The sequence below is a fragment of the Ictidomys tridecemlineatus genome, chromosome 2, assembly GCF_052094955.1.
Source record: "Ictidomys tridecemlineatus isolate mIctTri1 chromosome 2, mIctTri1.hap1, whole genome shotgun sequence".
Classification (NCBI taxonomy): Eukaryota; Metazoa; Chordata; class Mammalia; order Rodentia; family Sciuridae; genus Ictidomys; species Ictidomys tridecemlineatus.
In genome coordinates, this window is record NC_135478.1 from 72,239,284 (window position 1) to 72,255,046 (window position 15,763).

At 39.7% G+C, this 15,763-nt stretch overlaps 1 protein-coding gene across 2 annotated transcripts in view; it reads left to right on the top strand.

Moving 5' to 3' along the window:
• Pi4ka (phosphatidylinositol 4-kinase alpha) overlaps positions 1 to 15,763 on the top strand; it is a 136,306-nt gene that overhangs the window by 40,098 nt on the left and 80,445 nt on the right. For both annotated transcript variants that reach the window (XM_078038827.1, XM_005334488.5), the window contains exons 8-14: positions 2,837 to 2,985; positions 7,408 to 7,473; positions 10,374 to 10,470; positions 12,501 to 12,692; positions 13,360 to 13,460; positions 14,156 to 14,285; positions 15,020 to 15,152. In XM_078038827.1, coding sequence (XP_077894953.1) covers positions 2,837 to 2,985; positions 7,408 to 7,473; positions 10,374 to 10,470; positions 12,501 to 12,692; positions 13,360 to 13,460; positions 14,156 to 14,285; positions 15,020 to 15,152 — 868 coding nt within the window. The remainder of the gene's footprint in view (positions 1 to 2,836; positions 2,986 to 7,407; positions 7,474 to 10,373; positions 10,471 to 12,500; positions 12,693 to 13,359; positions 13,461 to 14,155; positions 14,286 to 15,019; positions 15,153 to 15,763) is intronic.

Here is a 15,763-nt window from a genome sequence, read left to right on the forward strand (position 1 = left end):
GACACAATGCCTTTATTTTATTCATTTACTTTTATGTGGTACTGAGAATTGAACCCATGAACCCTCATATTTGCCAGGCAAGCACTTTACCACCCTCTCCTACTAAAGCACAACCCCACCCTCTCCTACTAAAGTGGTTTTTTTTTTTTTTTTTTTGTACTGGGGATTGAACTCAAGGGTACTCAACCACTGAGCCACATCCCCAGACCTATTTTGTATTTTATTTAGAGACAGGGTCTCACTGAGTTGTTAAGCTCCTTGCCATTGCTGAGGCTGGTTTTGAACTCATGATCCTCCTGTCTCAGCCTCCCAAGCCCCTGGGATTACAGGTGTGCGCCTCTGCGACTGGTGCTAATGTGTTTTAATAATGGATTTTCAAATAATCATTCGCTTTTGGATTCATATTTATTAGTGCCAGATGACTAAATGACTTTATTTTTGTTTTGACTTTTTTCCTTTCATTTTTTTATTGTGGTGAAATATACATAAAATTGCCATATTTACCATTTTTAATTATACAGTTCAGTGGTATTAAATTTATTCTTAATATTGTGTAGCCATCAACCAACCCTCCATCTATCTTCAGAAATCTTTTCATCTTGTAAAACTGCAACTCTGTACCTATTAAACAATAATGCCCCATTTTCTCCTCACAGCTTTTGGCGCCACCATTGTACTGTCTCTAGGATGTTGACTGCGCTAAGTACCTCACAGGAGTGGGCTCATACAATAATGTCTTTTTAAAATTTTTTTATTTTTAGTTGTAGATGGACACAATACCTTTATTTTCTTTCTTTCTTTTTTTAATATTTAGATATTTTTTAGTTGCCAATAGATCTTTTATTTTATTTATTTATTTATATGCAGTGCTGAGGATCAAACACAGGGCCTCACATGTGCCAGAAAAGTGCTCTACCACTGAGCCACAACTCCAGTCCTTATTTATTTATTTTTATGTGGTACTGAGGTTCAAACTCAGTACCTCACATGTGCTAGGCAAGTGCTCTATCACCAAGCTACAACTCCAGCCCCAGTATTTGTCTTTTTGTGATTGGCTTACTTTACTTGATTGTTCTGGTTTTGAAACTTCTAATAGCGGGCATTTTTGTACTATTTGGTAATAAAACATTTTTTTTAATAGTGACATGTTGAAAGCATTCCATTTTTTTTAAGAGAGAGAAAATTTTTTAATATTTATTTTTTAGTTTTCGGCAGACATAACATCTTTGTTTGTATGTGGTACTGAGGATCGAACTCGGGCCACATGCATGCCAGGCGAGTGTGCTGCCACTTGAGTCATGTCCCCAGCCCATAAAACATTTCTGATGCTCTGTGAACCTCAAACTTTTAACATTGCTGAATGTTTAAAAAAGCATTACTCTCTGGATGTTGTGGCACACACCTGTAATCCCAGCTACTCAGGAGAATTATAAGGTCAAGGCCAATCTGTACAATTTAGTGAGACTTATCTCAAAATAAAATAATTTAAAAACAAATTTTTTAGTTGTCAACAGAGCTTTATTTTATTTATTTATATGTGACACTAAGAATCAAACTTATGCCTCACACATGCTAGGCAAGTACTCTACCACTGAGCCACAACCCAGCCCCTCAAAATAATTTTTAAAAGAGCTGGGGTGTGGGATTGGGGATTTAGCTCAGTGGCAGAGCACTTGCCTAGCGCACACAAGGCCCTAAATTTGATCCCCAGCCCTGGGAGAAAAAAAGGGGGCTGGGATGTGTCAGGTGCAATGGCACACACCTGTAATCCCAGCAGTTCATAAGGCTGAGGCAGGACAGTCGTGAGTTCAAAGCCATCCTCAGCACCTTAGTGAGGCCCTAAGCAATTTAGTGAGACCCTGTCTCTAAATTAAAAAAAAAAAAATTAAATGCTATGGATGTGACTCAGTGGTTAAGCCTCCCTGCGTTCAATCTTGGTATCAAAAAAAAAAAGGATGGGTATAGCTCATTGGTGTCATTGGTGGAGCTCTTACCTAGCATATATGAGACCCTGGGTTCAATTCCCACAACCAAAAAATTTAAAAAGGTATCAATCTTTTTCTCTCCTTCCCATACATGAATTTACATTTTCTGGGTTGAAAGTATTAAGACACCATCATATCTGAGCCTTTGACCTGAAATAGTCACGTGAGAGGTGTAGCTCTCCAAGGATTTACAATCCAGCCTTTACTTGTTAATTTAAAAAGGTGGGGGGCTGGGGCTGTAGCTAAGTGGCAGAGTACTTGCCTAGTATATGTGAGGCACTGGGTGTGATCCTTAGCACCACATTAAAAATAAATAAATAAAAGCATTCTGTCCAACTACAACTACAAAAAAAAAAAAAAAAAAAGGCAGAGATCTGTGTGTGATAGCACATGCCCATAATCTCAACTCCTCAGACCCTAAGTCAGATGCATCATTAAATTCGAGGACAGCCAGCAACTTAGCAAGACCCTGTTTCAAAATAAAAAATTTAAAAAAAAAATAAGAGGGAGCTAGAGTTGTAGTTCAGTGGTAGAGTGCTTGCCTAAGCATGTGTGAGGCACTGGGTTTGATTCTCAGCATCACATATAAATAAAATAAAGGTACATTGACAACTAAAAACATATTTAAAAACAAAATAAGAGGGCTGGGGGATGTAGCCAGTGGTAGAGCACCTCTGAGTTCAATACCACAAGAAAAAAATAAAATAAAATAAAAACAAGCAAGGAATTGGAGTATAAACAAAGTCAAATCTATGTTTTTGTTGGTTGTTAGGAGAATCTGCTTGAGGAAGTGTCCTGGTCATCTGTGCCCATGGGTAACTTCTCCCCACCCTGCCTTTTTTTCTTGCCAGCCTCCTGCCTGCCCGATGGGACTGCTCTGGAGCCCGAGTACTACTTCTCCACCATCAGCTCCAGTTTCTCAGTCTCTCCTCTGTTCAATGGCATCACCTATAAAGAGTTCAATATTCCCCTAGAAATGCTTCGGGAACTTTTAAACTTGGTAAGCAAAGCACTGATGGATTTAAAAAAAAAAAAAAACCTGATCTTGGGATGGGGATACCAGTGAAATTGCCAGGGATGGAAGCCTGTTTTTCTTTTTTTTTTCTTGTTTTTTTTAAGTATTAGGTATTGAACCCAGAGGCACTTTACCACCAACCTTTTTTATTTTTATTTCTTTTTTTTTTAAGAGAGAAAGAGAGAGAGAGAATTTTTTTTTAATATTTATTTTTTAGTTTTCGGCGGACACAACATCTTTGTTTGTATGTGGTGCTGAGGATTGAACCCGGGCTGCACACATGCCAGGCGAGTGCGCTACCGCTACCGCTTGAGCCACATCCCCAGCCCTATTTCTTTTTTTTATTTGTTCTAATTAGTTATACATGACAATAGAATGCATTTGGACATATTGTGTGCATATGAAGCACAACTTCTCATTCCTGTGGCTGTACATGGTGCAGAGTCTCACCAATAGTATAATCATACGTGTATATAAGGTAATAATGTCTTTCTCATTCTATTGTCCTTCCCATCCCCACAGCCCCACTACTCCTCTCATTTCCTCACTCTTTTTATTATAATACAGGGTCTCACTAAATTGCTGAGGCTGGCCTCAAACTTGTGATCCCCTTGCCTTCGTTTCCCCAGTTGCTGGGATTATAGATTATAGACATAGACTACCACACCCTGGAAGCCTATCTTTTTTTAGGGGAAAACTTTGAGTACAGATGACATCTGGTCCCAAGTACTCACCTGAAGTTCTTGGGAGCAGATGTATTTCGGGTTTAGGATTTTTTTTTTGGATTTTAGAATTGTACATATAGTAATGAAATGTTTTGTGGATGGGACCCAAGTCTGAGCACAAAATTCATATGTGTTTCATAAATACCTTATACACACAATCTGAAGATAATTTTATACAATTTTGTGGGAGTTTTTTTTGGGGGGGGGGCGGAGGTTGGGGGAGTGAGGTCTTGCTGTATTGCCCAGGATGGCCTTGAATTCCTAGGCTCAAGTAATCTTGTCTCAGCCTCCCAAGTTGCAGAGACTAAGTGCATGCCACTGAGCCTGGCTTATATAGTGTTGGGTTTTTTTGGTACCAGGGATTGAATTCAAGGACACTCGACCACTGAACCACATCCCCAGCCCTATTTTGTATTTTATGTAGAGACAGGGTCTCACTGAGTTGCTTAGCGACTCACCGTCTGGATTTGAACTCACAATCCTATTGTGTCAGCCTCCCAAACTGCTGAGATTACCAGGCGTGCACCGCCATGCCTGGCTTATATAGTGTTTTTAATAATTTTATGTGACTCAATACATGAAGGTAGGTGTGGAATATTCCACTTGTTGCAACAAGTTAGTGCTAAAAATGTTTCAGATTTGACACATTTCAGATTTTCACAATAGGGATGCTCAACCTGTACTAGTATTTCCAAGTACAATTTAGAAGTTGTGAATTTGCAGATTAAAGAAGGAAGGAGTGGGAGCTGGAGTTGTGGTTCAGTAGTAGAGTGCTTGCTTAGTACAAGTAAGACACTGGGTTCGATCCCTAGCATCACATTAAAAAAAAAAAAAGTATTGTGTCCATCTATAGCTAAAAATATTAAAAAGAAGAAGGAAGAAGGGTGGCATTTAAAAAATCATTGTGTATAATTTAATCCTTTCAGCAAGCATGTAGAGGCAATAGCAGCCCCATTTAGAAGTAAAGAAATCATTGTCAAATACATCAAGGATAGTCAGGCCAAGGGCAGGCTAGGCTTAATCCAAGGATTCACATTCCACTAATCCAGTGCTTTCTGTATTGTACCTGACTCTACAGGTACAGTTTTGAAAACAGATCTGTGGCCAGATCTAGGGGCCCTGAAGTTCTTACTATAGAACTGTGTGGTTCAAGATAGATTTGAGTGGGTAGGAATGACACCATTATTGATGAGAGATTCCAAAGATCAAATATTCTATTTTGAAAACTAAGAAATGAAAACACTGGAAAGCATGGAACATGCACTAGAGAGAACAGCCATGTGATATGTGGAGGTGAATAGAAATCACTTGTAGAATAGATTTATTTAGGTTGAAAATGAAAGAAGATATTAAAACATAGGTGACAGGGCTGGGAGTACAGTTCAGTGGTAGAGTTACTGTAAGCCCTACATTTGATCTCCAATACTGTTTAAAAAAAAAAAAAACCAACCCTAGGGGGTAATTAAAAAGGATGGAGCCATAATGAATTGCTAAATGGCTTAGTATGGATTTTGTTTTGTTTATTTTGTTTGTGATACCAGGGATTGAACTCAGGGGGCACACTATAACTAACCTACATCCCCAGCACTTTTTTTTTTTTTTTAAAGAGAGAGAGAGAGAGAGAGAGAATTTTTTTTTAATATTTATTTTTAGTTATTGGCGGTCACAACATCTTTGTTGGTATGTGGTGCTGAGGATCGAACCGGGGCCGCACGCATGCCAGGCGGGCGAGCTACCGCTTGAGCTACATCCCCAGCCCAGCACTTTTTATTTTTTATTTCAAGACAGAGTCTTGCCAAGTTTCTGAGACTGGCCTTGAACTCCAGATCCCCCCACCTCCACCTCCCAAGATGCTAGGATTGCAGGCATGAGCCACTGCACAGGCCCCTAGAATATTTTTGAAATTTCTCTCCAGAAGGAATTTTCTTAAACTGCTTCTCAGTGTGGATGTTCCAGACAAAATGGTGGTCCAGGTGGGCCATAGCCTTCACAGATGGCTCTTCTAGTACGATGTCAGAAATCCTTATTTAAGCCTAAATATTGCATATACTTTCTTGAGGGAATTTTTTTCAAGATTTTTAATTTTCTAAGTTTAGGTTTTCTTTTAATATTTATTGTTTTTTAGTTTTTTAGGTGGACTCAATATCTTTATTTTATTTTTATGTGGTGCTGAGAATCGAACCCAGTGCCTCACATATGCTAGGCGAGCACGCTACCACTTGAGCCACATCCCCAGCTCCTAGGTTTTCTTTTGGGCAATTTTTATTTATTCTGTTGTGTTATCATTATTTATATATTTTGGAAATGACCTTCATCAAGTATTACAGTTAAAGGGGGGAGCAATGTATCAAATGATTCTGTTGCTGACTAAATAATCTGTTCCTTTACTAAATTCCATTTAGAGAACAGATGAAAATAATTGCTTCTATTAGAAACTTAGCTGGATGTGGTGTTATGTACCTGTGATTTCAACTACTCCAGAGTCTGAAGCAACCAGGAGTTCAAGATAAGCCTGGCCAACATAGCAAAACACAATCCTATCTTTTTTTTTTTTTTTTTTAAAGAGAGAGTGAGAGAGAGAGAATTTTTAATATTTATTTTTTAGTTCTCGGCAGACACAACATCTTTGTTTGTATGTGGTGCTGAGGATCGATCTCGGGCCGCACGCATGCCAGGCGAGCGTGCTACCACTTGAGCCACATCCCCAGCCCACAATCCTATCTTTTTTTAAAAAAAATGCAAATGCATGCCTTCCTTTGAGGTCTAGGGATGTAGATTAGTGGCAGAGCACTTGGTTAGCATGTGTGTGGGTCTCTGTACCAACAACAACAACAAAAATTGAATTTGAAATATGTTAAAAAAAAAGATAAATTTAAAATATGTTTAAAAAAGATAAATAAATGGAATTTAAAACAGGTGGTCCTGTTTAAAAACTTGAGAATCTTTAGAAGAGCCAGTGCACCAGGACCTAGAGAGAAAGGGGAGCCCTCAGTGTCTGAGGACTGGCTGTGAGTGTGTTCTAGTTGTCTGAGAGGGGATTGTTGGAGGATATCACACAAATATACTTGTTAACTCCTGATGGATGAAATGTCAAATGTCAGATGAATAGAATCTGGACACTTGCACAACCTGGAGATGGAAATAAAATGGCAAATTTAAGAAAATTGGTTCTTTTCCTTTGTTTTTTTTTTTTATTTTCTTTTTAGTTGTATATGGACACAGTGCCTTTATTTATTTTTATGTGATGCTGAAGATCAAACCCAGTGACTCACATGGGCTAGGCAAGCAGTCTACCACTGAGATACACACCCAGCCCCTCTTTTGTTTTTAATGTCATTCCTATGTAGGGTAAGAAAAGAAGTCCCAAGTGATGCCACAAACAGGGGATTTTGTGCAAATTGTTTGACTTACAGCCATAATTTATATGTTGTTAGCTTGTTATTTTCATCATATTTTTCACCACATGAATTCATTATGGTTCTTTAGGTTAGTTTGTTTTGTTTTTATGCCAGGGTTCAAACTCAGGGCCTTGGGAATGCTAAGCACACCCTCTACCACTGAAATACATCCCCAGCCTTGTTATGGGTTCTTTTTGAACCTCATTTGCACTTTGGTAGAAAGAGCTAATGTTCCTATCTCTTTATTCCATCAATTGCTTCATGAGGTTTTGTCTCCCTGACAGGTGAAGAAAATTGTTGAGGAGCCTGTTCTCAAATCCTTAGATGCGGTTGTAGCCAGTGTGATAGAGGTAGGTCCCTTCTGAGGGCATTCCTACAAAATTGGCCTAATTTTAAACATCTACAGGGAGAAAACAGATGATTCATGTGGGGGCTGGGGTAAAAGGGATTAGCAGTGAGTTTTTAGCTTAATTTAACCATAGTTCCATGTAATAGCAACACACCTGCCACCTGAGCACCTGCTCTGTACCTGGTTTTAAATATATCACCTCACAGTGCCTCTGACAAGTAGTCATTTTTTCCGTTTCACAACTGGAAAGTAAAGGTTCGTGGGGGCTAACCAATGTGCTCACATAGTATACTGTGGGAGTTGGGAATCCAGCTTGTGTCTATGACTTTTATCTTCCTTTCTCCTTTTGTGCTTCCATAGCTTCTCCAAGTTGAGAGCTGCACTTTATAGGCACAGTAGGCCCTGACTTTTAAGTTAAGGGGTGTGTATCTGGGAAACTTCGGCTCATAGCTTTATAAAGTTATTTCTGGGAGATCTCAAAAACTCAGGGAACATTTGAGTCAGGGCCCTTTTATTGTCATATGGGTATGCCAAACACAGATTCTAATTTAAGCCTAATGTGCTTTCTCTCTCCTGATTCTGAGACACATAGGGTGTAATGCTGCTGGAGCTCAGGTTTGAAGTGGGGAAGAACTTCTAGGAACCAAATCTTAAGTTTGTAATCTGACACTTCCTACCTTGCCTGCAGCACTTTGCAGGTTGTTGTCCTACCCACCAACTTGGACTGAATTTACAGTCTTAAGAGGCCTCTTGGTTTCTCTTGTCAGGGAATAGTCATGAATGACTGAGGGAAGGCTAGGGAGACAAGGATTGAGAGTTAGCCAGGGCAGTCTGACAGCTAGAGACTTCTTGGATCTGCACTCCACCTCTAATGAAGAGCATCATTTTGCATCCTAAGGGTTGAGTTGAAGCTCCATGGGGCTCCCTTTTAGGGCTGGTTTTATGGGTAGAAAGGGAAGATTGGTAATGTAGGATCCTGAGACTCTCCTTCCTATTGAACCAGAGCAGTTTCTGGTATTTTGTTTTCTAAATTGAACTGTAATATAAACATCCATTTCAAGAAATGGTTTCATGTCTCAAAAAAAAAAAAAGATATTTGAAATGCTGACTTAGTGTTACTGTAATATATTAATATTCATAATCACTAGTGGTTTTATGTACTTATTATGTTCTAGACACTATGATAAGACTTTACTTAACTGATTCCTTGAATCTCACAACAATCTATAGTTTACAGAAAGGACTGAGTCTTTACAGGGTTAAGGACTTCAGGGTACATAGCTAGTAAGTGCTGGAGAGCTAGGCTTTGGATATGAGGGCAGTGGGACTCAAAGCCTCAAACTTTACTTTTTTTTTTTCAATTGATTTTATTTTTTTAAATACACGACAGCAGAATGCATTACAATTCTTCTTATACATATAGAGCATAGTTTTTTATATCTTTGTATATAAAGTATGTTCACTCTAATTCATGCCTTTATACATGTACTTTGTGGTTTTTTTTGCATTACAATTCTTCTTACACATGTATACCACAATTTTTCATATCTCTGTTTATATATAAAGTATTTTGACACCCAATTCGAATCTTCATACTTGTACTTTGGACTTTAGATAATGATGTCCATCACTTTCACCATCCTTGCTAATCCCCTGCCCCCTTCCTTTCCCTCCCACCCCTCTTTCCTATCTAGAATCCATCCAATTCTCCCATGCTCCCCCTCCCTACCCCACTATGAGTCAGCCTCCTTATATCAGAGGAAATATTCAGCATTTTCCATCCCTGAAATATTCAGGGATGGAATCAAACTAAAAAGTTTCTTAGCAAAAGAAACAATCTGTGAGGTGAAAAGAGAGCTTACATCCTGGGAGCAAATTTTTACCCCTCACATATCAATAGAGCACTAATTTCTAGGGTATATAAAGAACTCAAAAAGCTAAGCACCGAAAAAACAAATAACCCAATCAACAAATGGGCCAAGGACCTAAACAGACATTTCTCAGAAGAGGATATACAATCAATCAAACTTTACTCTTACATTATCTAAGTCTCTGGAGTGAGATCCCTGATCGCAACTCTCCCAGTCTCGTTTCTTCATCCATGTTCTAAAAGGGTATTGTGAAGACTATGTGCAGTAATGTCCTTAAAGTCATTATTACAGAGCCCATCACCAGCACTTAGTTAATTATTAATTAATATCAGTGTTCACCTGAAAGCTGGCATGCCTCTTACACTCTCTACATCATTCTTGTGTTCTCCATGTGACTTTTGCTCTTTCCAAGGGACTCTCCCCTCCACCAGCCTTGCACAGTATACCCCTTCCTATCCACTCTCCTTTAACCCATTTAAACTGGTAATATACAGATGTTAAGGATTGCATCTTACTTAATTCATTAGGGCTTGTGTGAATTTTTCCTCAGTGCTACATTTCTGATGAGATTGCTAAAGAATAATTCAAAATGAATTTAATTACAAAATGTGAGCTCAATCTGAAGGTGCCCTAGCTGTAGTGTCTACCTATAGAGAGAGTAATAAGCAGGATTGGATTCCTTGGCCTGGTGGCCCCCTGTCTGTCTTTTCCCTCTTCTGTCTTTCCATGTCCCTATTCAGGCCATTGATGGTGAGCTCTCATCAATAAGAAGGGCAGTTCTTTTGTTGAAGGTATAGATGGTTGCTACCTCAGGCATCTCTGCACTGCATTATCCTCCTCCTTTCTTTGGCTTCATGCTTAAGAAGAGTGGAAAGTAATTAAAGTGTCTGAATAGTGAGTCATGATAAATAGTTGTTCCATTTTGATTGCTAAATAATAAATATAATAGTCTGCTGGGCCTCTGCATACAAGGCAACGGGCATCACAGGAGAATTTCTGCTCTGTAGTCACTTGCCCTTTTCCTCTACAGGCCAACCCCAGTGCTGATCTCTACTACACAACCTTCAGTGACCCCCTCTATCTGACCATGTTTAAGATGCTACGTGATACTCTATACTACATGAAAGGTGAGGACTGTTGGCACATGTGTCTGTGCAGGCAGGAGAATGGACTTCTCAACTGCCATTACAGACTGGCGCTTGCTTTGTGCTAGGGCAACTTAAAAAATAAACACAAGAACAGGGCACACTGGCCCACAACTGTAGTCCCAGCTACTTGGGATTACTTGAACCTGCGTGTTTGAAGCCAGCCTGGACAACATAGCAAGACCTTGCCTAAAAAAAATAAAGAAAACACCACATATATGAGCAATATGGTTACATGTCTGAAATTTGGGGGGAAAAGCAAATAAGAAAAATAAGTCTTAAGGACCCCATTCCTAGGAATTATGACTTTTTTGGTGGATTTATTTCTTAAGGCATTTTTCTAACATGTACATTTTATATATTGTCTGTTTAGCTCATGATTTTACACATCCAATTTAGACAGAAAATTTTAAAAAATGAAGGACTTACAATAACTCTACTCAGATATAATATCTTACTAGTTTTGCATGCACATACAAAAAATTTCACTGAACTACACTACAGCCTTTTTTTATTTTGGGACACAAAGTTGCCAAGACTAGCTTTGAATTTGCAATCTTCTTGCCTCAACCTCCTGAATAGCTTGTAATCATGTGCCACTGAGCCCAGCTCCTTTTATACATTTTTTTATTTACTTTTTAGTTGTAGTTGGATATAATACCTTTATTTCACTTACTTATTTTTACATGGTGCTGAGAATCGAACCCACGGTCTCGCACATGCCAAGCAAGCGCTCTACCGCTGAGCCACAACCCCAGCCCATCTTTTCTACATTTTTAAAAACATTTTTCTACATTCTTTCCTCACACCATTAAGTGTTTTTCATAAGCAGGTTTTAATGAGTATGTAATAATAGTCTTTAATGTAGATATGCCTTAATTTAACCATTCCTAATCTGATTCTGAGGGCTATGGGAAGTCTAGCGTGTCAGAATGTAGGTGAGGGGTCAAGGATGACTCAGCCTGGCTTCATAATCCAGGAGCCCCCAAGTTCTTCCTTTTACCCAGGCTATGTGTTGCTGGCTTCCTCAGCTGGTCTGACTTGTGCCTATCAACGGTAACTCTCCTGAATTTTCCTAGCCCATGGATAAGAATTTGAAAACAAACTCTGGGTGCTCCAAAGATCCAGGGAACTTTTTTCAGCCTCCAACCATTTTTTTTCCTTGTAACTAGTATCCTTTCCTCTTTTTTTACTATCATAAAGTACTGCGTCTTGTCAGTTGAATCAGTTTCTGTGATCACACATCCCTTTTATGTGTTTTAGATTTTAGTATATAGAGTGCTTAAAGCAAAACTTGGTGGACTGGGGATATCGCTCATTGGTAAAATGCTTACTTAGCATGTGTGAGTCTTGGGTTCATTCCCAGCACCACTGAAAACAATTAACCGACCACAACAATAATAACAATAACCAAAAAAGAAAAAAAAGAGCATGTCTTAGACTTCCCTGGAAATTATAATTTCTTTATTTTTATTTTTATTTTTTTTGAGAGAGAGAGAATTTTTTTTAAATTTTTTTTTAATGTTTATTTTTTAGTTTTCGGTGAACACAACATCTTTGTTTGTATGTGGTGCTGAGGATCGAACCCAGGCTGCACGCATGCCAGGCGAGCGCGCTACCACTTGAGCCACATCCCCAGCCCAAGAGAGAGAATTTTTTAATATTTATTTTTCAGTTTTTGGTGGACACAACATCTTTATTTTATTTTATGTGGTGCTGAGGATTGAACCCAGCTCCCCGCGCATGCCAGGCGAGCATGTTACTGCTTGAGCCACATCCCCAGCCCCTGGAAATTATAATTTCTTATGGCTGCCAGGTAGTTTGCATGTGGAGAACTATTGTGCACAGCCTATCCAGGCTTTTCCCAATGGGTATTCTTGAAACCGCAATAGCCAGCATTAAATGTTACCCTTCTTTTTGTTAGAGAGGAAAAGACCATAACGATTGACAGCCACTTGTTGTTTTCTGATGTAGTTTTGTTTTTAGCTATGACACTTCCCTCTTTCCCACAGACCTCCCCACTTCCTTTGTGAAGGAGATCCATGATTTTGTATTGGAACAGTTTAATACAAGCCAAGGGGAGCTCCAGAAGATTCTACATGATGCAGACCGGATCCACAATGAACTGAGCCCCCTCAAACTGCGCTGCCAGGCAAATGCTGCCTGCGTGGACCTTATGGTGTGGGCTGTGAAGGATGAACAGGGTGAGCCTGCCTGCCTAGGAAAACAGACTGCTTTCCTTGCCCTGTGAGCTCTTGGCATGCCCTGGGTTCTTCCTCTCAAGAGCTTCTCAAAATGACTTCTAGAATTTTTGGCTGTGTTACTAGCATAGGCAATCATATTAGGAGTGGCCACCTTCTGGGTATACACAGAGCTGGGCTCCTGCTGTGGGCTGGATATCTATAGTTCTCTCCTAATAGGATGAACTAGACCTGGGAGGAAGGGGAAACCCAAGGCTACAGGGCCTGTGTGGTGTTTTGGCAGTTTTTTGTTTGTTTGTTTGTTTGTTTGTTTGTTTTTGCCAGTTCTTTAGGCTTTTCTGTGGAGAGGTGGATACTCAGAGCTAGAGGCCGTGGACTTTGTCTGGGGTAAAGTGGAATGGGAAGTGTTCTTACAGAATGGAACACTGCACAATGAGAGAGAGGGCTTAGGACCACTGCAGAATGAGAGGGCTTGGGACTAGCAGAGAGAAGACAAAGTTACCCATAGTACAGGATACCTGCCTCCAAACTCATTCTAGTGTGGCCCTCTTATTAAACTTTTAACAAATGTGTCTCTGGAGTTTAATTAAGTTTTATGATTAACAGAGATTATTTTGTAAATATTGGACTTTGATGATTATTTGTACCCTCCTCTGATTTTTGAGTTAAGGTGCAGAAAATCTTTGCATCAAGCTGTCTGAGAAGCTGCAGTCCAAGACATCCAGCAAAGTCATCATTGCACATTTACCGTTGCTTATCTGCTGCCTGCAGGTCAGTTTCACTTGATGATTGAGATACTCGAATCCCATCCATGGAGCATCCTTCTTACCTGTTCAGGCTGTGATTGATTCTCCAGCAGCAGAGACAGACTATAATATGAGCTGTTGTTTTTAGAACTTTTACTAGAGCCTGTTGTGGACACAGTTCTTCTTTACTGAGTGTGGGCTGCCCTCTACAGGATGCCAGGGATTTGTGCAAGTGGCATCCAGGAACAGCTTTCCTTGAAGAGGGCCTTGAATCTTTTTTTATTGTGAAGCTGCCTCATATCTGCTGGGTGATGCCCAAGGCCAGCAGATGAAGAGCTGTGGGCATGTGCTATAGGGCTTCACAAGGAGGAGGTGTATTCATCCACAATGCTTAGTTCTGCTCTGCTGAGATTCCATCCTTGACATAATCCCACAGACTCCATACTTGCCATTGTTTAAAAAGCATATTTTATACCCTTTCTCCCTTAATTTGTTTCCAAAAGAAATTAGTACATGTTAATAATACATATTTACTTTGTGTGGGAAAGAGTCAATACCATCCCACTTCCTTGTCTTTGCCTCATAGGCAGGTGGCCTCTGGGAGCTTTGACCTTGGAAGTTTATTGTCAAACTTAGGCATTGAAAGGTTTGAGCATCTCACCGCTTGGGGCCTTCTCAGATAGTTCCTCTCAGGCTATGTGACAAGTTGATGTGTTGCAGGGATTGGGCCGCCTATGTGAAAGGTTTCCGGTGGTGGTACACTCGGTGACACCATCCTTGCGAGACTTCCTGGTCATTCCATCCCCAGTGCTGGTGAAGCTGTATAAGTACCACAGTCAGTACCACACAGGTAATAGACAACTATAGTTGATGCCTTATTTCTAGCATCTAGTCCTTATATGCCTTTGAAGTCCTTAAAAAAGGGGGGCCATGTGACTATGTGATTCCTTACATAGGTTATGTGACTATACTTGAGCCTGTTCTTCCTCCATGCCTTTCCTTCCATCTTTTCCTACATGTCCCACACCATTCCTGAGTTTCAGGCCTTTCCTGTCCCTGCCTCCTTGTCCTATCACCACCAAAAGCCCCTTCTAGTTCCATTTTCTTTTTAGCATCTTCTCTCACTAAGATAGCCTACTCTGCGAGTCCTGCATGTCCCAATGCTGGGCCAAGGAGCTGTATGTGCATAGCCATATCTAATCTCCACTGCCCTATGAGAGGATACTGACTCAGAGCAGATCTGGCAATGTAACAATAATTAGCATCAATTAAATAGCTGCTGTGCAAGAGACTGATTAAGTACTCCTCAACCTACCTATAAAGGTGGGCATTTATATTTTCCCCCTTCAGATGACAACACCCAAACTCTGACTAGTGAAAGTCCTCTCCCATTCCTCATAATAGGAAGGGTTTCTTAGGCCCCTGCTGCACACTTGTCTATATCTTTTCCTTTGTGCACATTACTTAGATCACCCCCAAGGACGGGACTGTGCTTTACTAACCATCAGAACTGCATTTATGAGAGTGCTTATCAATATTTCTGAATGATTTATTAAGAAATTTTATTTGAATTTTTTAATTTAGTTGCTGGCAATGATATAAAAATCAGTGTCACCAATGAACATTCTGAATCGACCCTGAATGTCATGTCGGGCAAGAAGAGCCAGCCTTCCATGTATGAGCAGCTCCGTGACATCGCCATTGACAACATTTGCAGGTGGGAAGCCCTGAAGATGGAGGTTAGACCTAGGAAGAGGGAAATCTGTTTCAGATAGAGGCTAATTATAAAATAAGGAAGTTGAAAATTTCTGATTATTTTAAAAATATACTTGAGGCTGGAGTTGTAGCTCAGCAGTAGAGCGCTTGCCTAGCATGTGAGGCACTGGGTTTGATCCTCAGCACAGGAAATAAATAAATAAAACAAAGGTATTGTGTTCATCTACAACTTAAAAAAAAAATTTAGCAAAAACTATACTGGATCTAAAAAGAGGGATTATTATTTTTTAAAAAAGTAAACTACCTTCCTTTCTCTTCATAAAAATAATAAAAATGCTGGGGCTAGGGATATAGCTCAGTTGGTAGAGTGCTTGCTTCACATGTACAGGCCCTGGGTTCAATCCCCAGCACCACCCACACACACACACACACACACACACCACACAAAAATAAATAAATAAGCTTATTAAAGAAAATGTATAATAGAGAATGTTCTATTAGCCTGTCATTCAAAGAAACAACATATTGTTATTTTTTTTTCTGTTGTGATATTTAATATAATTGAGAGGTTTTTGTTTTTCTTTTTAAAAATGTGAGTATTCGGGCTGGAGA